Raw genomic sequence first — 23,334 nt, 5'->3', positions numbered from 1 at the left:
AAATATGTGTCTTTCTAATGGTCGTCACTTCTTCCCTAATCCAAGGAAACTTTTTTGATTTTTTTTTTCAGAATGCATGTTGTAAACACTTGCTTGTCAATGGTCATCTCCCTTGGCATTCTAAGGACTTGTCGAGGCTTCTTTTCCTCTTACACATTTAATTTTTTCAAATAAATTAATTTTTAGAAAAAAAATTGGATAGTAATATGTATATTTCTTGTTGAACAAGTAATAATATATTCTGGCAACAAGATGGAATTGATATGTTTCACCTTGAGGAAGATTTAAGATTGAAATAGACCAACAAAATGAAATTTTCACAAGTAATATAGAGATGGATACACAAATTTTCTTCTTTTATTCGTGTGTACAAATTAATTTGTGTTAACTTTGGCCCTCCACATATGTTGGCCCAACAAAATGAGTTATAGTTTTATGTATTATTAATACACTCAAAATTAAAGAACCATCAACAATCTCCCAAAAATAATTACTAAAACAAAATTAGGTTCCCATGTAATGCATACATGCCACATATGAATTGAAAGGTGCAAATTTTTTTGTCATAAATTTAAAGATGCTACTGTTTCCAAGGGGCTACTCTCCTCCAAACAAGTTAATAATATCAAATTTCTATTTAAGCAAATGTCTAACAAAATCAATGGATAACTTAAAGCCTAAGTAAACTTTTTTCATAGATATAAACCACACCAAACAACTTAACACAAAGTAAAAACTCCCAAAATCCTTAGGCCTTATGAAGCCTTCTAAAACTTTCTAACTATAATTCTTTTAATCGAGATTCGTCATCATTGATTCAACCAATCCAACAACAACAACAACAACAACATTACCAGCAACAAAAAAACCATCAAATATGGCAACTTTAACTACGATCATCGTGATTCTAACAATTTTGACTCTAACATTGACATTCTTTGTGGTTGATGCTAAACAAAAGAAACAAAAACTTCAAGTACCTTTTCCAATCTATGGAGGAGGTCTAGCAACAGCAAAGCCTGATTTTACCACAAATTCAATTGGACAATGGGAGATACTTTCTGAAAATTCAGGTGTTTCTGCCATGCAGGTTAATTTGATGCCAACCAACAAGATTGTTGTATATGATGCAACGATTTATCGTCTCTCTAGACTTAAATATCAGAAAGGAATACCGTGCGTTCCTTTCAAAGATGATAGGACTCTACAAAACAAAATTGATTGTTATGCTCATTCTATGGAATATGATATTGAAACTAATTTAGTTAGGCCACTCAAGGTAAGTGTCATTATATAGCTCAAATATATTTTTCATTTTTTTTTTAAAATTGTGTTTTATATAATTAGAGAATAAAAATTTTAGAATTTGATTAATTGTTTGGTGTAATGTTTGGTGTAGGTGACACAAGATCCATGGTGCTCATGTGGAGGTCTTGCACCTGATGGAACCCTAATAAGTGCTGGTGGTTTTCAAGATGGAACAAGAACCATTAGACACATTGGTGGTCCTGCTTGCAAAGGCAATGATTGTGATTGGAGAGAATATAAGAATACATTGCAAGAGGATAGATGGTATGTATAACCAATTTTACAAAAATACTAGGGTTAGGGTTCTTCATGTTAGGGTTAAGACGGAAAATCAAATTGAAATGAACTGAATCATAATAAAAAATTTGAAGAAGCGGATCAAACCGTTTAAGTTATTCTCAAACTAAATTGAACAAAAATATTTGTTTGATATATTAGTTCTAAATTTCAAACCGAACCGAATTGAATTATTAGTAGTATTGTTTTCTTAGTCGAATTGTTGTACTTTTGAATTTTTGTTATGGTTCAATTTAGTTTGGTTCGGTTTCTTGGCTCGTACGTTATACGATGATTTTCATTGCTTTATTGTTGTTCAATTAGGTATGGAACTCAAACAATCCTTCCTGATGGAAGCTTCATTATAGTAGGAGGACGTAGATCATTTAGCTATGAGTACCTTCCAAAACAAGAAGGCCTAAAAACTGAAAAAGTCTACTTCTTCCCATTCCTCTATGAAACTTCTGACATTGATGAAAACAATCTTTATCCATTCACTCATCTCACACCTGATGGTAACCTCTTCATCTTCTCCAACAACCGCTCTCTTCTCCTTAACCCTAAAACCAACAAAGTTGTTCGAACCTATCCCGTCCTCCCCGGAGGTGCCCGGAATTATCCAGCTTCCGGTACGTCTGCCCTCCTTCCTATAGATCTATCTCTCCAAGACAATATGGGTCCTTACAAAGCAGAAGTCATTATTTGTGGTGGTAACTCTCATGACGCTTTCTATATTGCCGAAACAAAGAAAGCATTCAATCCTTGTCTCAAAGATTGTAACAGGTATTACTCTCGGGTCACTATTATAAGCAAAAGAAAATTATTTTTTAAGTTCACTGAATAACTGATGTATCTGATCTGATTCATATATATAGGATGGTAATCACTGATAAAGTCCCGAAATGGGAAACCGAACAAATGCCTTCAAGTAGAACAATGGGAGATTGTCTAAACCTTCCTAATGGACAACTTTTGTTTATCAATGGTGCACAAAAAGGAACAGCTGGATGGTGGGATGCTGATTCACCAAACCTAATTCCAGCATTGTATTACCCAGAAGAAAAGAATGGTGAAAGGTTTAAGCAAATGGCTCCGACGAAAATATCAAGAATGTATCATTCAACATCAGCAGTGTTACCTAATGGAAAAATTTGGGTAGCTGGAAGTAACACTCATGATACATACAAAGATGTAGATAAGTTCCCAACTGAGACAAGAGTTGAAGGCTTTTCTCCTCCTTATTTGGATCCAACTCTTGACAAGCATAGACCAACAATTGTTTCAGAATTTACAGGAAAAAATTTGAAGTATGGTCATAAATTTGAGATACAGTTTAAAATGCCGAAAGATCCGGCTAACAATGATTTGAATAAGGGTGATATTAAGGTTACTATGTATTTCCCACCTTTTACTACTCATGGATATAGTATGAGCCAAAGGCTTTTAATGCTCAATCTTAGGTCTATGTCTACGGATCGCCAAGGACTTTATAGTATTATGGCGTTGGCGCCGCCTTCTGGTGAAATTGCTCCTCCCGGATACTATTTGCTCTATGTTGTTCATCGCAGCGTGCCTAGCGAGGGAATATGGGTCCACATCGAGTAGGGCTCTCGGAGTGAAATGATTATACATAGTACAATGGAGAGTCGTCCGATTTAAGAGAAAAATTTTAATTTTCTCTATTGTGCTATCTTAAGCATGTGATGTTCAGTCAATTTGTGCATACTAACAAATAGGGTTTGTTAGTAGTTTTGGATTATTTATGTATACTTTTATGTAGTTGAATTGTAGTTAATGTTGTATGTACAAAATAAGGAGGGAAATAGTGATGTTATTATTAGTAATGTAAAAGTTAACTTGTTGCACAAGATTTAGTTTTTGTGCAATGTAAATAATGTAAATTGTATTGCAAGAAAGCATAGATGAAATTTTTTTCCTACAAATTATCTCTCAACTTTTAATATGTGTTCACTTGTTAGTTTAGAATGAATTGTTTAGCATTCCATTTCTTCATTGTATTTTGTGTGTAAATGAGATGTATTTTTAACTTGTTCCTATTTTCTGCACAAACTCGGACGGGAGGATAAAAAGCGCAGGCGAATGAACGAAAACTATCAGGATCGAAACACTTTTGATCCAAAGCTTTAACCAACTTTTAGCATAAGTGTGCTCAATGGTTACCATAACTTTAAGGAAATTAGCCCATTGATCTTGTAAAGAAACAAAACCTTGGTAATCTTTAGAATGGCCTAATCTTGAAAAGATTGTTATTGGTTGGTGTGTATGTTATTGAGAGTTTGGTTAGGTGTTACATATTTTGTAGAGATGTTTCAAAATCTGTCTTGAGATCGATTGGCACTGCTTACATATAAAGGTGCTATTCTGTGGTTGAGTAATAGTTGCGGATTCTTAAAGCGAGTAGTTGCGGTTAGTCCTTGTTTTCCTGCTGCAGGATATAGAATTCATAGTGGATACAGTGCCTAGCCTAGTATAAGTCCAGCACTTAATAGAGAGTATTTAACTTTTGAGGCATAGTGTGTTATGCAGTTTTTGGTTATTTCAAGTTTTCTCTTTAGTCCTTTAAGAACCATTTGATTCGCCGCTTCGGCCTGCCCGTTGCTCTGGGAATATTTTACTGACGTGAAATGCTGGTTGACCTTTAAGTCTTCTAAAAGTTTCTTGAAGTTCTTATCTATGAATTGTGTCGCGGTGTCTGTCATGACGGCCCGAGGAACCCCATTCATGACTAGGATGCTCCTCTTGAAGAATTTCAAGGTGTTGGTCATTGTGATCTTTGTTAGGACTTCTATTTCAACTCACTTGCTGAAAAAATCTACTGCTACGATAAAAAACGCGCTAAAGGGAATGAGTCAAGAATATTCCTCTCCCATTGTAGTTCAGGCAAGGGAGCATTGTGAATGTCTAAGTGTCTTTAGCATCGGTCACATCTTTTCACATACTTTTTAGCATTATGAACCATACTCAGCCAATAGTACCCAACTTTGAGAATATTTTTGGTCAGAGCATGAGCATTTAAATATTTCCCAGTTATTTCTTCATGCACTTCGGCGATAGCATTGACGACTTCTTCTTTTTCTATGAACTTCATCAAAGGGTTGAGAATTTCCTTTGGTAAAACCAACGTACCTTCAATCAAAGAGTACGAAATGACTCTTTTCTTTACGAAGGCGGCGTTAGTTGAGTCAGAAAACAACGCCTCTTGCTTAATGTATGTTGCAATGGGTGGTATAGATCAAGAAGGTAGTGTGACGTTGCTTATCACGACTCATGGGTTTTCTAATTTCTATGTTGGGGCTTGATTGAAAAATGGTTAACCCCCTAATGATCTGGTTTTAACTAGCTTAGACATGATGTCTTTTCGGGTGCTCTTCTCTCTCGAGACGTGCAGTATTTATGAAGTATTGAACTTTGCCAATTTTTCCCTGACTAGAGTGACATATCGTTACAACAACAACTCTTTGGTCTGGGGTTGTCTCTTAATTTGTGAGAACACAAGCTCAAAATATGTCATCAACCTAATGCTTTCGGCCCCCATCTCAGTGGAGTTGATATAATCGTCTTTAAGGATATGAACGCTTGTTAGCACTCTGAGGTCCATTCGAAAAGTTCTTCTTTCTTCAACAACAAGTAAAATGGTAGGACGTGTTGTGCCGATTTTAAAATGAACCTGTTCAAAGTTGTCAGTATCATATTCAACTTCATGACTTATTTCTTTGTCATAAGTACCGCCATCCAGATGACCGCATCACATTTATCCGACTTCGCTTCTATGCCATTTTCCTACATATGAAAACACAAAAAACTTGTTTGATCTTACTCCAAAGTTTCACTTTTCTGGATTGAGCCTCATATTATACTGTCGGGCTCTTCAGAATACACAAGCAAGGTGTTGGTAGTGTAGTCCCTCTTTGTCATACTTAATGATCATGTCATCTATATATACCTCTAGTATTTTGCCTATTTCCTCTTTGAAGACCTTATGCATCCTCTTTTGCTATGTTTCCCCCTCATTCTCAAGCCAAAGGGCATCACATAATATTTGTAGTTGGATGTTCGGTCATGAAGGCAGTCTTCTCTTTGATCGGCTCGTACATGGGTATTTGATGGTAGCCAGAATATGCATCCATAAACGACAGAAGCTTGTACCCCACCAAATTTGTTACCAACTTTTCTATGCTTGGGAGCGGCTACGAGTATTTGGGGCATGCTTTATTGAGATCGGTATAATCGATGCATATTCTCTATTTTTTATAAGCTTTCCTGACTAGCATCATATTGGACAATCATTTAGTCTATTTTATTTTAGAAATGAAGTTAGAGTCCAATAAACTTGGATTGTTTTCGTGGTCGTTTCGACCTTTTCATGAGATTGTCGCTTTCTTAACTAGCGACACGTCACACTAGGATCCATGTCCGACATCTCGTGGGGAGAGCCGGTGATGAGATTAGCGTTGGCCCTTAAGCACTTAATCAGTCCCTTCTTGACTTCCGTAGGTAGGTTAACCCCTATCTTTAGCGATCTCATTGGATTATCGTATACCTGGACAACTTTGAACTCTCCACCCAAAACTAGCATTAAGGATTTAATCTTGGTCCCGGCCTAGAGGCTAGCTCGTTTCCTTTTGGATTTAATTTTGTGCACGTCGAGATCACTAATATTTGTCACCCCACAAGCTTCCTCGCTTCTCGCTTCAAGGATGACAACCATTAATAAGGGATTCCTTAATATTTCTTCATGTATCTGTCGTGCTTCACGTATGTCACTTTGACTACAATTGGCTCGCCAGAATCGTTGAAGTATTTCATCTTCAACTGGATGGAGGAGGTCACAACGTCCAAAGTCGCTAAGAACGGTCAAGCAAGAATGATTGTAGACGTTTTTGCATGGGATCACAAAGAAAAGAGCGCCCTCAATTCTTTTTCTACTCCTTTATCCCAAGGAAACTGATAAGTATATATGTCCACATGGACGAGTAGAACAATCATTGAATGCTAGGAGCCTTTGGCCTTGCACAGCCTCAAATATTGCTTTCTTAAACCCAAATCTGTGAAAATTATGAAGTATATCAAGTTGGAGGGGCTTCCGTCATCTAAGAGGATCCCTGAGACAGAGTGATTAGCGATGGTAGTAGTAATGATCAATAAAAGTGTCGTATTCAGAACAGGGATGGCCTTAAGCACTAGCTCGCGGGGCGGGAGCCCAGAGCCCCATAATTTTAGGGGCACCAAAATTTTTTTTTACCCCTTATATATATATATATATCAAAAGAAAATTTTTTAATATAAAAATAATTGTTAGAATTTTCTTTTTGAAAAATACTGGCTAACAATGTGAAAGGTTTAACTATTAAACCTTTGTCACAAACACGTTGGAAAAGTCATGTGAATAGTGTATTTGCAATTAAATCTCAAACTTCAGATGTAAGAAAAGCACTTCTTCAACTATTTGAACAAGATAATGATCCCAAAATTAAGAGTGAAGCCAGATCTTTAGCAACTCATGGTATTGGAAACTTTGAATTTTTAGTAGTTATGATTATTTGGTTTGAAATTTGAATTGTTAATGCTGTTAATGAAATTAGCAAGAGTTTGCAAAAAATGACATACGTATTGATGTGGCTATAGAACTAGTAAAAGGTTTGATCAAGTATTTGAAAAATATTGAGAGTCTAGATTTGTAAATGCTAAGGCTATTGCTGAAAAGATTGGGAATGAAATGGAAATTGAATGTGTGTTTGTTCAAAAACGTAAAATTCGTAGAAAACAACACTATGATGAAAATCCATCTCAACCTACACAACGGAATTTTGAGTCTATTGAAGAATCTTTTCGAAATCACTATTTCTTATATATTGTAGATCAAACAATTGGCTCACTTGGTAGAAGATTTGAGAAGTATACCACATATGAAAATATTTTTGGATTCTTGTTTAATATTTAAAGGCTTAGATCATTATATAGGGACTTGAAAGCATGTTGTAAACATCTTGAAACTTGTTTAAAACATGGTGATTCTCTTGATCTTAATGGTGAAATTTTGTTTGAAGAATTGAAAGTTATTAGAGAAATTTTAACAGTTGAATCAAAATCAAACTATATGATATTGAGTTCTTTAAATACTTTTAATTGTTTTCCTAATTCATGCATAGTTTATAGAATAATATTGACTATTCCTATCAGTGTTGCATCTGCTGAAAGAAGTTTTTCTAAATTAAAATTATTAAAATCTTATTTGAGATCTACTATGTTTCAAGATAGATTAAATAGTCTTGCGTTGATTTCAATTGAAAATAATTTTTTGAAGAACTTTGATTATGAACAAATTATTAATGATTTTGCAACAAAAAATGTTAAGTGGGTGATATTTAAATAATTTTAAAGGTTTGGTCAAATTTTTTACAGGAAAAAATATCGGATCTAGAAGAAGAAGTGGTTTATGTTTTGATGTAGTATAAACATTTATTCAAAGATTCATACTTGTATTCTTTTTGCACAATGTCAAATGAAAATGTGTCTTTATCCAACTATTTCTTTTATCCTTATGTATTTATTTTTAACAAAAAATTTGGAACACCACTCTTTTAATTCGTCCAAGGCACCAAAATTTAAAGGACCGACCTTGATTTAGAGCCCCGTCCACCTTCACGTAGTCTTAGAACTCTAAGATTGGTCTATCGTCTTTCTGCTTCTCACATAGAGATGCTGATTTAAGATATCCTTGCGATAGAGATTCTTCCTACTTGAACGAATATCTATCAATGATGTCTCCAGTGAAGACTAAAGATGAGCTTTATTTAGAGGATTTTGTAAAATCTTTAAGAATGAAATTCAAAGTTGCTTACATCTAACGTATGTGTCAAATCAATTAAGGTTTGAACCATAGGAGATTTGATTGAATAAGTAAATATCTTATTGAATAATGAGAGATTTGATCGTGAAATCAATTCTGAAAGACGACGTCACTGTTATGTTGAAAAACTAAAATTGTTAATGCATGTTCTTGATGCGGTGGTGCAAATTACTATGTTGCAGTTATGCGGGATAAACATGTAAGATTAACACTTTAACATTCAAAATAAGTCTGTGAATAAAGAAATAGAGTGGATTATGACTATATATATATATATATATATATATATATATATATATATATATATATATATATATATATATATATATATATATATATATATATATATATCAATTATGAACATATATTTCATGGCTAATGTAGCAACATGGTCATGTTAAAAGTGTAAAAACAGAAGAAAAAGAAAGTGACCTTAATTAATTATTGTAACGAGAAGGCTCAACTAACTAGCCCAAGGTATTTTTGTTCCTCAATGAGGTGTGCACGTTTGGTGGAGGATTTCCATATTTCTAATAATCACTTACCACTCAAAAATTAAAAAGCTGTAAAGAATAAGATTAGTCCTACCCATGACATTCCAATTTCTCTATCCGCGTCCCAGATAAGTCTATATGTTTCAATTTCAATTAATTTAGTGCATTTGGTTTTCCAACAACAAAAATTAATTTCTGCAAAAAATATTTTTAAATTAATTTTATTCAAGAGTATAATAAATTTTAGTGTATAAATCATAAATTTTAATTTTAAATTAGAACTTATTATGAATGCAAATTCAACTTTACTCTAAATTAATAAAATATGTTAAAATTAATTTTATATTCAAAATAAATTATTGTGGCTTCAAATATGAAATCAAACTAAATTTATTTATGATATAGTTGACATATATTTCAATGGCTCCCCCAAATAACAATAATTTCATATAAATTCCATAAAAAGGTCAATATATACTTGACAACTATTAAATTAAATTTATAAATATTTAACGCGTAGTTCATATAATGTTGTCAAATTTGTCCTATATAAAGGCATCACAAACCAAAAGAAAAAAGTATCCAATTGCAAGTGATAGAACAACAAATTCATACAAGAAGAAAAGTTATAATTAATTAAGGCAGTTAACATGGCAATGTTTGAAAAATTGTTTGCTTTGTTCTTACTTGCAATTATACCCAACAGCATTGCCCAAGTAGATGCAACTTTTTCTAAAAGCATGTATATTACATGGGGTGCTCAACATGCATCACTTCAGAATGATGATCTCCAACTTGTGTTGGATAAAACCTCAGGTACAATTTAATTATGTATGAATAATTTGAATGGTATTTAATTAGTTAGGGGATGTAAGAATCAATGAAATGGAAAAATCAAACCAAACCAAAAATTAGTTTGTATTTGAAATTTGTTTATTTAATTAGTTATGTGGACTATATCAAGTCATTTAATTAGTTTGTATTTGAAATTTGTTTAGTATTTAATTGAATTGTATTTTAGACTGCATTTAAATTAGTTTGCAATTTGAGACTTGAAGATTTTGTGCCGAAATCTATATCAACCAATGATTTATAAAATCATTTTTGAAATCGTTAGTTAATTCAATCCGTTTGAGTTGCCACTCCGAACCATTACAATCTTAGCTCTTGGTTTAGTTTTAGACAAGATTTATAACAAATCTATATCACCGATGATTTAAAAATCAGTTTGGACCGTTAATTCAATCGGTTTGAGTTGCAAAACAACGAGTTTGTATGTTAGTTTATTTCAATTGTACTATAGTCAAGTTGAACGCCAAATTGAATTAGACTTGAACTACGATTCAACCATATTACACGTTCAATTAGTTTTTATCTTTTTCATATTTGTTAAATAAAATTAATTTCAGGATCGGCAGCACAAACAAAGATACCATTCTTATTCGGAACTATTGAATCAAGAATTAAACTAGTGCCTAATAATTCAGCAGGAACAGTTACAGCTTACTATGTAAGTTAAAAAATAAAAATAGAAAATTGCATTAAATTGAAAATCAAATTTTATATAAAGTAAAAATGCTAATATTTTATTTGACAAAAAATTGTGCAGCTCTCTTCCACAGGAAACCAACATGATGAGATAGATTTTGAGTTCTTAGGAAATATTTCAGGACAACCTTATACAATCCATACAAATGTATACACGCAAGGAAATGGAAGCAAAGAACAACAATTTCATCTTTGGTTTAACCCTTCTACTGATTTTCACAACTATACTATCCATTGGAACCCTACTGAAATTGTGTAAGATTCACAAATATTATGCATGTTAACTAAATTGTATAATAATTTCAAGTTTATAAGAAAAAATTGGTTACCCTTTTTAATTTTGTATACCATGGTTTATATTATTTTTTTACACAGGTGGTATATTGATAGTATTCCAATTAGGGTATTCAGAAACTATGAAAATGAAGGCATTGCATACCCTAACAAACAAGGAATGAAGGTTTACACAAGTTTATGGAATGCAGATGATTGGGCCACTAGAGGTGGACTTGTTAAGACAAATTGGAGTAATGCACCATTTACAGCTAAATTTAATCATTTTAGAGCAAGAGCTTGCAAGTGGAATGGAGCTATTAGTATTAGCCAATGTTCTTCAAATATAGCTGCAAATTGGTGGATGTCTTCAACATATAAACAATTGGGCTATGCTCAAATAGGCCAATTGAATTGGGTAAGGAAAAATTATATGATCTATGATTATTGTGGTGATACCAAAAGATTTAATGGACAAATGCCTCCTGAATGTTTCAAGGCACAATTCTAAATTTGAGAAGGAATCATAAGCTAGCTTGAATGGGGTGCCTTTTGTCTTTATTGTTTTTTTTGTTTTTTCTTGATGTTACAAATTTGTGATTTGATTTAATTCTTGTTTTTCAAGAAGTGAATAATAAGATATATTTGTTTGTTTATTGCAATTTAAAATATTAAGTTATTTTATTGTTGTCTTTATTGATATTTTAATAGGATCTTATTTAATAGAGAGAATAAGTTAAAGCAAAATAACTCTTTTTTTAAAAGAATTATATGACAATTTTATCATTTATATTTACAAACATTAATAAATTTGGTTAAATGTTATCATTAACATGATAATAGTTAATCCTTCTTTCTTTTACAATATAATTTTAAAGTTTGTTTTTTTACACATAATTTGATGTATTATTGTGAAAACAATTGTAAAGATCTAAAATTGTATCTAAAAAGTTAGAAAAAAGAGGATTAAGTTTTAAGACTTAATGAAATTGAATAATCTTAAGAAAAATGAAAGATTAAGTATTTCATATGTAGTTTTGAAAGAACAAGAAGATAATGCACAAACAATTATGTCATTTGTTACCATATTCAAGAAAAGTTAGATGCTAAGGGGATTGTTTTCCCTCCTTTTGAGTGTGTGTAGTTGTCTTTCTTTTTTTTGGGCTTAGGCCCTCCCTATCATCAAAAAAAAAAAAAAAAAAGTTAGTTACAACTAACTATCTCTTATTTTTTTTCAATAAGTAATGATATTACTCACAAAAGGATCAAAATTACAAAGGAAATCACGTTACCTCTTTATACAGAGAAGAGGATAAGTGTTCCAAACGTGAAAGTTACAAGCTGTAGAAGAATCATTAACTACTCTAAACCATTTCCAGGAACTAAGGACGATAGCGGAGAAACACTCGTTGAAATTAAAAATGCTACCTTTGAAGAGAATAGCATTTCTTATCATCCACAGATTCCACATGACCGCTATCCAAATTACTGCCACAGCTAATCGTTCTTCTACCACCTTAATCTTATCAAAATGATCCAAGAAATTCCTCAGATCCTCATTCTGCAAATTCACGTTATCCCCTATCCATTATCCCATTTTGTTCCAAATTCTTCTAGTAAATGGGCAACTGTCAAAAAGATGAGAAGAGGTTTCCATTTCTTGAAAACAGAAAACACAACAACAATCTATATCATCAACTATAATCCCTCTAATTTTCAATTGTTCTCTCGTCGGTAGTCTACCCAAAACGAACCTCCAACCGAATATACCCACCTTAGAAGGAACTTTAATCTTCCACACAAATCTGATTCTCCTTAATTGAATAGATTGCAGCCCCGGACCATGATTGTGACTACTGATTTCCTTGGCACAACCTTTAACAGAGAATCCTTTTTGCTCGTCTGCCATCCAAACGACCTCATCTCTACCGGAATTCTAGCTGCTGACCAGCGGCAATTGTTGATGCATCGAGCTCAACAATTCCACATATTCTGCTTCAGCTTCTTGCAACCAGCAGTCCCAATCCCAGTTCCAAACCTCTTCCTCCCAATGCCCAGCCTCAGCTACTGACATGATACGGTTTGCAGCTTTATCATACAGCTCCGGATACGCTTCCGACAAGGTTTGATTCCCCACCCACTTGCTGAACCAGAAGGACAATGTAGCTCCATTTTTGACCTTGCAAAGAAATAAATCAGAAACAGACAGACCGTTGGAGCCTTCGCAATCGTTTTGACCCTTGCCACTTGAAAATTTCGTTCGTTTAAACCTTTTAGTAAGAAGGTTCAGCCAAGGATCTTATGTAGCATGTTAGGTGGCAAATAGATTTTTATTTTTAATTTTCTTTAGTAACACCTGTAATCACTAATACCACATCAGAAATGAAAAACATTTTGAACTTAAAAAGAGACAATTGCCAACTCCTTTTTCGTCCTTCATTTTTTTACCCTAAAATATAGAAACTCCATTGAAGACAAATGTTGGTGTGTGTTGCAGAAGATTGTTGGTTTCGAAAGCAAGAAATAAAGTGTTCTACATTGGTCTCATAGTCGTGCGCATTCACTCACAAGTTGAGGAAAAAGAGACGATAAATGCGACAAAACTATATACAAAAATAACTACACTTTGACACTTATCACTTAACACTAGTAGTTATACTATCTCTTATATTTTAGTGTCCATCCAAAGAACTATGATTGTTATCAACTTTGATTTAGGATTCTAGACCAAAGAGTGTGATCCATATCCAATTGATGTAAGAATATGAGAGAATTGAGTTCTCTCCAAAGATAATTTCAATAACTCCGAAAACAAAGTCTACTAGCCAAACATTGTTACCCATATTGTTGCATAATAGGTTTGATATTAACCATCCAAGAGTACCTAAACTGAAAAATTGTTATTATATTCAGGTTTTATGATGCTATGCCAAAAAGATTTCACATCATCGTAATCTCGAACATGCATGATGGAATATGGTACAACATTACATCTAAGACATAAGTTATCAACATTCCTTGTTAGTGAGGAGTTTATAGGCACCATTTCCTTAGTGTAGTACGCAATAGAATTGGACCTTTCAACTTTTATTTCTCATGTTAGATGTATTCGTATGACCGCACTCATGCGTGATGAAATTCCTAACTTATCATGCACTTTCCATTTTATCATAAATATAGGACCATACGATTTTCATTTGAATATTTTTATCTATTTCAAAATTTTGTAGTTTGTCAAAATATAAAACAAACTAATATCCTAAAAAGTTCAACATCATTGACATAAAATTTTATGGTTCTCACTGTCATATAATAATATTTTTCGAATTTAAAATTCTAAAAAAAAATCAATAATATATATTACAGTCAATTTATTAAATATATATAAATATTTAACAAGGAGTGATTTTTTATAACATTGTCACACCCTAGTCCTATATAAAGACATTACAAAACAAAAGAAAAAGTATCCAATTGCATGTCTTCAATTTCATAAAATATCAAATTTATACAAGAGAAACTAGGATCAAAGGAGTCACTATGAAAAATTTTGAAAAAATATTTCCTTTGTTCTTCGTTATTGTTATACCTAACATTATTTACGTAAATGCAAATTTTTTCAAAAGCATGCATATTACGTGGGGTGCTAAACATGCATTACTTCAGGATGATGATCTCCAACTTATGTTAGATGAAACTTCAGGTGGAATTAAATTATGAACTTAAATAGCTTGTATTAAATTTATATATATATCTTTGCTAATAGAAGAAAAAAATCTTTCATTTTACAATAAAGATAATAGTTTTTAGTTCGGAGCATGATGCCTCTTTCAATATATATATTTCGACTTAATATCAATATATCTACTAAAAATTATTATTATTATTATTATTATTATATATTTTTTAAAACTGGTTTATTTGATCTTATTTTCTTATATGTGCTTGTTTAATCAATTTTTCTATCATTTTAATATTTTTTTAATTTATGAAAAAAAATTGTAAGTTTATATTGACATATTTAAACTTAACTGATTAGTATTATGTTTGAATTGAAGGATCTGGGGTTAAATCAAAGAGATCATTTTTATTTGGAACCATTGAAACTCGAATCAAACTCGTGCCTGGCAATTCTGCAGGAATAGCTACATCCTACTATGTAAGTTAAAATAAAATAACAACAAACTTATCTTGTTTTTACCAAACAAAAATAAAATCCACAAGAAACAATGAGTTTGATTTTGATATACATATTACTTAAGGTAAAAATGTTAATATTTCGTCTGGAAAAAATGTGCAGCTATCATCAACAGGAAACCAACGTGATCTAATAGATTTTGAGTTCATAGGAAACATTTCAGGACAACCTTACATTGTTCATACAAACATTTACACACATGGAACTGGAAGCAAAGAACAACAATTTTATCTTTGGTTTGATCCTACTACTGATTTTCACAATTATACTATCCATTGGAACCCCGCTGAAATTGTGTAAGTTAAGATAAAATAGATTGACTTCATCAATATATTGAGTTTAACTATATATATATATATATATATATATATATATATATATATATATATATATATATATATATATATATATATATATATATATATATATATATATATATATATATATATATATATATATATATATATATATATATATATATATATATATATATATATATATATATATATATATAGAGGGCATATCATATGAGAATGACATATTTATATGAGAATGTGAGAATGAATCTGAACCATTGGATTTTAAAATAAATGGTGGAGATTATGAGTGAATCTTTTTTCTCTCTCTCCTGTATCTTGAAATAAATGAAGTAGGAGAGAGAAAAAAAAGATTCACCCATAATCTCCACCATTTATTTTAAAATCCAATGGTTCAGATTCATTCTCACATTCTCATATAAATATGTCATTCTCATATGATATGCCCTCTATATATATATATATATATATATATATATATATATATATATATATAACAACTGCCACAAACGAAAAAAAATAAAAACACCAAAAACTCAATACCATGGCACATAAAGAAAAACAAAAGGACATGCATGCTAGCACCAACATAACACAATAATAACAACCACTCCAAAACACCGCCGTAAAGAACCTGAAACCAAAGAAATAGTCGAAAACATCAAATTGAGGGAAGGGTGAACAAGACCACCACTAGGAGCAAATAGGTCATTAGTCCACCATATACTCTCCTATAAGCTCAATCACAAGAATGGATCATCCTCCCATTCTCTAAAAGATATGAATGATTCATAAGATAAGGTTGGATCCACTTCTAGGATAGTCAAATAATTGTGTTCATATCCCTTGATCAATAGACTAGTTCTTTGAACAATAAAAAAACATTTTAACGAGTTTTCTAGGTAGTCCAAATGAGCGCATGTCAAATTTAATCAGACTAAACAATGTACTTTATCCCATGTGAATCCCTCTAACCCTTTAACAAATCTCCTAAAGATAAAGGCAATACAAAAGCCTTATCTAACCACCAAAAGAATTTATACCATATAGCCCTAAAAAACTACATCTTAATGATGAATTGACTACTTGATCAAAGCACAAAACACAAACAATGCAACTAAAGTTTAAAAAAAACTATTAAAACTTCATATTTAACAACCGAGCTAGAGAACAAAATATTTTAGTATTTATAACAACTAATTTAACAATCAAATTTTTAATTGATCGTTTAATCAATCTCTAAATCACTAAATGAGTTTCTGATCGACTAAGAAATTTATTTTCAAAAGGTTGCTAGACGACCAGACATAGAGAAACACTGAATTTAAATTTAGAAGACAAATTTATAATAAGATACATAGATAGTACTTTAAGAATTGTTCATAAAATTATTTGTGATTAGTTAGTTAACATTGTAACATATAATTATATTGCTAGTTAGGAAATATCAATTTTTTTAATATTATTTTTAAGTTTATATCATACAAAAAATTTAGGCACATTCATCGTAGTTTGAATACGAAACGTTGTAGTTGTGCATGTGATGAGTTTTAGTGATAATTGCCATTTCGTCTACATATAAAATATGATGGTTACACCTTTCTAATTTTACATACCTTGGTTTATTTTATTTGTTACCGCAGATTTTATATTGATAGCATCCCAATTAGGATATTCAGAAACTATGAAACAGAGGGCATTCCATACCCAAACAAAAAAGGAATGAGGGTTTACATAAGTTTACATAGGGCAGAAAATTGGGCCACTAAAGGTGGACTTGTTAAGGTAGATTGGAGTAATGCACCATTTACAGCCAAATTTAATCATTTTAGAGCAAGAGCTTGCAAGTGGAATGGAGAAGTGAGTATTTATGAATGTGCTTCAAATATACCTGCAAATTGGTGGACTTCTCCTACATATAGACAATTAAGTTATGCTCAAATGGGTCAATTGAATTGGGTTAGAAGCAATCATATAATCTATGATTACTGTCTTGATACTCAAAGATATAAAGGACAAATGCCTCCTGAATGTTTTAAGGCGCAATTCTAAAATTGAGAAGGAATGAGAAACTAGGTTGCATGGGTATCTCTGTTTTTTTCATAATTGTTTAGTATTATAAATTTGTGATTGGATTTTATTCTTACTTTTTTAAATGTGAACAGTATAGTGTGCATGTGTGAGATCTACCGGTGAAACACTTAGGTCTTGGGAGTGTGCTCCTCTCAAGGTCTCAGGAATCATGATGAAAATAATTGCAATGACCTAAAATTGCATCTAAAAAAACTAGAAAAATAGATGATTAAAATTTAAGCCTTGGGCAAAAAGGAAGATCACTCCATATGCAATATTGAAGGAAAAGAAGTCATTGTTTACCATATAAGTACTAAGAATTCATATATTATATTGGTTTAAATAAGGTCTTTGTTCTATAATTATTTTTATTTTTATCCTTAAAAATATTTTAAATTTTCGTCTTCTATTTATTTTGTGCTAGTAACTTTAGTCCTTGCTATTAACATTATATTTAGTTAACTTATTGAATTCTACAACATGGTATTTTTACTTCCACCATATGACTTTAAAATTAATAAAGTGCGCAAATTCAAATAATAATGCTTAAAAACTAAACAAAAATTGGACGATGGTATATAAATTAAGGATGTTCAAATCAAACCAAAGCAAATTAAAATCGAAAAACAATCAAGAAAAACTAAAACTGTACAAAATTGAATATTGTGTTATGTGTTTGGATGTTGCTTTTGTGTAAACCACTCGAATCGAATAAAATTTATAATTGAATTTAATAAGTCAAACCAAACCGCATACATATTTAATATTTTATATTTTTATTTTAGTAAGATGTATTATTTTAATTTTTAATTTTGTTAATACAATTTATTAGTTTGATATATAATATTTTTGTTTACTATTTGATATACTTAGAACACAATTATGAATTTTATTTCGTCATATTGAATTCAAATATAATATATATTATATTTTAGGGTTAATAGTTATTTTATCCCTTTTTATATATGTTATCTTTGAACAATTCTCTATAAAAAAACTAAATCTCAGTTTTAGCATTTTAAGATTCTCTTGTTTAGGTCCTTCTTAAAATATATTTTAATTAATTATATACTTCAAACACAGTTTATGAATTTCATTCTGTCATATTGAATTTAAATATAAGTATATATTATATTGTAGGGTTAATAGGCATTTTGTCTCATGTCATATGGGCTAACTTTTAACAATTTCCTTTAAAAAAAATAGATTTCATCCTTGACATTTTAAGATTTTCTTGTTTTAGTTCTTACATCAATGGTTTGCAATATTTAATCCACTAATCATAGAAATGATTACAATTGCACGTGCCAACTGTTGGTGACTAACAACCAGAACATTGATCAATTCTGTTAGTGATCCTGTAAGAATTGTGACCCAGCTGGTCCCTTAAGAGATATAATGATAAATAGCTTCGAATTTTGACCCAGCTGCTCCCCTAAAGAATATTTCCACTAAAGCACGTTGGTCAATTTTGTTAGTGATCCCTTAAGAATTCGGACCCAACTGGTCCCTTAAGAGATATAACGATCAACATCTCCTTTAAAAATTCTGACCCAACCGGTCCCTTAAAGAAGATTTCCCACAATGACAAACTGCCACCGTCTTCTTGAGTATATAGACTAAGAATAGTCACTCAAGGAATAATCAATAAAAATTGATTATCGATTGTGTTTACAAGATTGCTTCTATAAAATAGATTACGCAAAAGATTTAAGTACTTGCTTTTACAAAATTGTTGAGCAATATATGAGATATAACTCCTTGCTTTTACAAGATTCTACAAAGATATAAATGATAAAAATTTGATTTATATCTTGTAGTAACCTTCTTTCTCTTCTTTCTTTATCCTCTTCAACTTTATAATGTTGCAATAGCTTTTGCTATGCTTTGGTTGAGCTTCGGCTTCTTCGCATTTGAGTAGTAGCATTGCAACTTTAGCATTTGCGAAGAACAACATCTTTGGCTTTTGCATTTGCAACTAAAAATATCTTTGACTTTTGTTATTGCAGTGGCAGCCAACAACTTGTCCTTTGAGGTCTTGACCTTCATTTATAGTCTTTAGAGAAAGAGACGTTGTGAGGATGAAAGAGTACTTTATGAAAGCCAATGGTTACTTCCAAACGGATATAAGTGTAGGTGTTGGTCCTCGTAGACCACATTACTTCCTTAGACTATAGCTTGCAGCTTTGACATGATGGCATGGAAGACAGCTTTTGAATAGTACGAACGTCTTGATAAATATGAGTTGTTGAGCAAACTGTTATACTGAATCTTCTTGATAAAGTTTATTGATCTTATCTTTAAATGATGTACTTCTGATTCTGAAGTAGTAAACTTGGAAAAGATCACTTTTTTTCTTTGTTCTTATGATGATGTATCTGGCATGAGTAGTTTAGAAACTCTTTTGTTATGATAACATGAGAACATCATAACCAATAGGAACATAACTTTGTCTTTCATAAATAATGACAACAACCTTTTTGAAGTACGACACAAGACTTTCTAGACCAAATTTGTATCTGAAAAGATTATTGATTTGAAAGTAAGACAACACGAGCAATACAAGATATATTTTTAGAGTCTTTCAAAATAGAACAATGTCTTTATAGATAATAATGCAACAACATATCTGAGGAACACGTCTAGATATCTCAATAAGAGTCGTCAACTAATCTGTATTTTTGATCTGTATCAGCTTATCTTGACTATGTCTTCAATGTAACAGGCAACAGCTCTTCTGACGAACATATCTTGACACCTGATCTTTGAAGAAACAACTGGTATCTGACGTAGACATATTTCTTCTTAAGATACTTGAGATTTCTGAAGCAGCAGCTTGTTGAGAAGTGCACAGGAGATCTCATTCTGATTATCATTCAGCATTCCATATAACTACTGATGTTTCTTCATAAGTGAAGCGAATAGACTTTCTGACGACAATATATCTGATGATTCTTTAGACAATAGTCCTAAATCATACAGAGCTTCTGACCTGCACACTCAAGAAAACATTAGAAACAAAATTGTTTACATATGAAATATATGTGTTGTTATCATCAAAACTTAGAGATAAAATATAGAACCAAATCTTGTTCTAACAACAACAACCTGGAAAAAAATCTTTATTTGAATTCATCACGGTTCTCCATGATATCCATCTTATTTACATGATTTTTCACTCCCACTAAACTGGTCATTCTCAATAAACTGAGCAATACCATACTCAATTAGTCATTCTCGTATTATGATTAAAAAATAAATGGTATTTTATTCCCCCCCCCCCTCCCAATTGGTTAGTTAGTGTAGAATTAATTTTAAATATGTTTGACTCTATAAAATAAAATTGATTTTACCTCTAGAATTAATTGTATTTGAAAGTAAAAATTATAGCTTTTGGGCCTATAATTGATTTTTACATTCAAATTTATTGTTTGACTCATTTTTACATAAATATATTCAAAAATAAATTACATTACATTCAACTTTAATAATCAATTTATTCAAAATCAATTTTCATCACCACACATATATTGTATTTAAAATAAAAATAATTTATGATACACAAGTCATATTTGAATAAATAGATAAATAAATGTTAAAATTAAAGAACATAACCATATATCAAATATACAGTTGATAAAATCAATTACCAAGAAATAACAACAACAATAATAATATTAATATTAATAATATTAATATTAATATTAATAATAATAATAGTAATAATAATAATGATAATTATTTTACTTAATAGTGATAATTATTTTACTTAATAATTCAAATATATAAAATTACTGTCTTCCTTGTTATTACTAGTTAGGCTATTACCAACATTTCCATCCTAGCATTTAATTGATAATCTGTTTGCCATTATAGTAATAGCCAACAAAAATTCATAGAATTATTTTATAATATAATAATGATTGTTAATTTTTTATAAGTTACAAGATATTTCTAATTTACCATGTACTTTCCATTTGAGCAAAAAAATTGGACCATGCACTTTCCATTTAAACTTGTTTTCTGATCTGTTCATGTAAAAATGCGGTTTCCATTTAAAACAAACTATTACATTAAAAAAATCAATGTAGTTGACATAAATTTTATGACTCTCATTTTCAAATAATAATAATAATTTTTTAATATTTATAATATTGTCACACTAATCCTATATAAAGACATTAAAAACCAAAAGAAAAAGTATGCAATTGCAAGTTTTCAAGTTCCTAAGACATCAAGAAGTTAATATGGCAAAATTCAAAAAATTGGTTACTTTGTTCTTCTTTGTTGTTATACCTAACATTATTCAAGTAGATGCAAATTTTATAAAAAGCATGCGTATTGAATGGGGTGCCCAAAATGCATTACTTTGGGACGATAATCTCCAACTTTCTTTGGATAAAATCACAGGTGAAATTATATTATGTTTGTCTTTGTTAATAAAAACACTTCTATAATTTTATTATAAATAGAATAATCTTTCAATTATAATCAATTTTTAATTTATGAAAAATTATGTATGTTTTGATTGACATATTTGAATTAAAATGTTAAGTGTTACATTTGAGTTACAGGATCAGGGGCTCGAACAAAGATACCATTTTTATTTGGAAATATTGAATCACGAATTAAATTTGTGCCTGGTAATTCTGCAGGATCGGTTATATCCTACTATGTAAGTTCAACTAGAAGATCTAATAAAATTCTATTTTTTTCATTAAACAAAAATAAATTGCATTAGAAACAATGAGTTTATTTTTATATACATATTATTTAAGTTAAAAATGTTGATGTTTCATTTGACAAAATGTTGTGCAGCTATCTTCCATAGGAGATCAACGTGATGAAATAGATTTTGAATTCTTAGGAAATGTTTCGGGACAACCTTATATTATTCATACAAATATTTACATAGAAGGAAGTGGAAACAGAGAACAACAATTTTATCTTTGGTTTGATCCTACTACTGATTTTCACAACTATACTATTCATTGGAATCCCACTGAAATTGTGTAAGTTGATAATAAATTAAATTGATCTCATTATTTATCGATATTAATTTTAATACATTATAATTGTAAAAAAGAGTTATATGTCAATTTATTGTAAAATTTTCATATATTTAACTCTCATGTGGAAATGTGATATAAGAGAATCTAGATCATTTGTTTTATTCACTGCATATCAATCAAAAACATTAAAATGAAATTTTAATAGTGGAGATTGATGCTTCACACCATCGAATAAAAATTTTACTCGAAAAAAGTTGTTAAACTACTAGACTAATAGAGTCACTAAATTTAAATTTAAAAATAAATATATAATTAAAGACATAGATAGTATTTCAAAAAGTGCTTATAAATTATTTGTGACTAATTAATTCACATTGTAAAGTATAGTTATATTTTTAATTAGAGTAAATCAATTAAATTTTTATATTATTTTTAAATTTATATTGTGTGTAAGTTTTAGCTTAACTAACAAATATCAAAATTATTAAGCTAGGATAACTTCATTTGATTTTGAATTTTATTATATACCCTAATCTATATTATTTATTACAACAGGTTTTATATTGACAGCATCCCAATTAGGGTATTCAGAAATTATGAAAGAGATGGCATTCCATACCCAAATAAACAAGGAATGAGGGTTTACACAAGTATATGGAATGGAGATAATTGGGCCACTAGTGGTGGACTTGTCAAGATAGATTGGAATTATGCACCATTTACAGTCAAATTTAACCATTTTAGAGCAAGGGCTTGCAAGTGGAAAGGAGATGTGAGTATTAACGAGTGTGCTTTAAATATAGCTGAAAATTGGTGGACTTCTCCAATATACAAACAATTGAGTCATGCTCAAATGGGACAATTGAATTGGGTTAGAGATAATCATATGATCTATGATTATTGTCATGATACTAATAGATATAATGGACAAATGCCTCCCGAATGTTTCAAGGCACAATTCTAG

The 23,334-nt window shown here is 30.7% G+C and overlaps 4 protein-coding genes across 4 annotated transcripts; all 4 read left to right on the top strand.

The window, feature by feature from the left end:
• The first annotated feature begins 715 nt into the window (after positions 1-715).
• LOC131598696 (aldehyde oxidase GLOX1-like) lies at positions 716-3,527 on the top strand. Its single transcript, XM_058871281.1, has 4 exons — positions 716-1,279; positions 1,400-1,572; positions 1,909-2,367; positions 2,460-3,527. Exons 1-4 carry the CDS (start codon positions 878-880, stop codon positions 3,187-3,189), a joined length of 1,764 nt encoding a protein of 587 aa, XP_058727264.1. The 5' UTR covers positions 716-877; the 3' UTR covers positions 3,190-3,527.
• A 6,022-nt stretch (positions 3,528-9,549) lies between these two features.
• Positions 9,550-11,403, top strand: LOC131598695 (probable xyloglucan endotransglucosylase/hydrolase protein 26). Its single transcript, XM_058871280.1, has 4 exons — positions 9,550-9,765; positions 10,359-10,459; positions 10,559-10,752; positions 10,873-11,403. Exons 1-4 carry the CDS (start codon positions 9,600-9,602, stop codon positions 11,279-11,281), a joined length of 870 nt encoding a protein of 289 aa, XP_058727263.1. The 5' UTR covers positions 9,550-9,599; the 3' UTR covers positions 11,282-11,403.
• Positions 11,404-14,310: 2,907 nt separating this feature from the next.
• Positions 14,311-17,337, top strand: LOC131598694 (probable xyloglucan endotransglucosylase/hydrolase protein 26). Its single transcript, XM_058871279.1, has 4 exons — positions 14,311-14,473; positions 14,829-14,929; positions 15,071-15,264; positions 16,929-17,337. The coding sequence occupies exons 1-4, from the start codon at positions 14,311-14,313 to the stop codon at positions 17,335-17,337; spliced, it is 867 nt and encodes a 288-aa protein (XP_058727262.1).
• A 4,268-nt stretch (positions 17,338-21,605) lies between these two features.
• LOC131598692 (probable xyloglucan endotransglucosylase/hydrolase protein 26) lies at positions 21,606-23,334 on the top strand. The gene is made up of 4 exons (XM_058871278.1): positions 21,606-21,768; positions 21,933-22,033; positions 22,177-22,370; positions 22,926-23,334. The coding sequence occupies exons 1-4, from the start codon at positions 21,606-21,608 to the stop codon at positions 23,332-23,334; spliced, it is 867 nt and encodes a 288-aa protein (XP_058727261.1).

The sequence above is a fragment of the Vicia villosa genome, linkage group LG4 (genome assembly GCF_029867415.1).
Source record: "Vicia villosa cultivar HV-30 ecotype Madison, WI linkage group LG4, Vvil1.0, whole genome shotgun sequence".
NCBI classification, from domain to species: Eukaryota; Viridiplantae; Streptophyta; class Magnoliopsida; order Fabales; family Fabaceae; genus Vicia; species Vicia villosa.
This window is presented reverse-complemented; position numbering and strand designations above follow the sequence as displayed.

Bases quoted from the DNA above. Each gene is read 5' to 3' on its own strand.
- LOC131598695 (XM_058871280.1), top strand. From the start codon at position 9,600: ATGGCAATGTTTGAAAAATTGTTTGCTTTGTTCTTACTTGCAATTATA. The intron at 9,766-10,358 runs GTACAATTTAAT...AATTAATTTCAG, and splicing joins TGTGTTGGATAAAACCTCAG to GATCGGCAGCACAAACAAAG. The intron at 10,753-10,872 runs GTAAGATTCACA...TTTTTTACACAG, and splicing joins TGGAACCCTACTGAAATTGT to GTGGTATATTGATAGTATTC.
- LOC131598694 (XM_058871279.1), top strand. From the start codon at position 14,311: ATGAAAAATTTTGAAAAAATATTTCCTTTGTTCTTCGTTATTGTTATA. The intron at 14,474-14,828 runs GTGGAATTAAAT...TTTGAATTGAAG, and splicing joins TATGTTAGATGAAACTTCAG to GATCTGGGGTTAAATCAAAG. The intron at 15,265-16,928 runs GTAAGTTAAGAT...TTGTTACCGCAG, and splicing joins TGGAACCCCGCTGAAATTGT to ATTTTATATTGATAGCATCC.
- LOC131598696 (XM_058871281.1), top strand. From the start codon at position 878: ATGGCAACTTTAACTACGATCATCGTGATTCTAACAATTTTGACTCTA. The intron at 1,573-1,908 runs GTATGTATAACC...TTGTTCAATTAG, and splicing joins ACATTGCAAGAGGATAGATG to GTATGGAACTCAAACAATCC. The intron at 2,368-2,459 runs GTATTACTCTCG...TCATATATATAG, and splicing joins TGTCTCAAAGATTGTAACAG to GATGGTAATCACTGATAAAG.
- LOC131598692 (XM_058871278.1), top strand. From the start codon at position 21,606: ATGGCAAAATTCAAAAAATTGGTTACTTTGTTCTTCTTTGTTGTTATA. The intron at 21,769-21,932 runs GTGAAATTATAT...TTTGAGTTACAG, and splicing joins TTCTTTGGATAAAATCACAG to GATCAGGGGCTCGAACAAAG. The intron at 22,371-22,925 runs GTAAGTTGATAA...TTATTACAACAG, and splicing joins TGGAATCCCACTGAAATTGT to GTTTTATATTGACAGCATCC.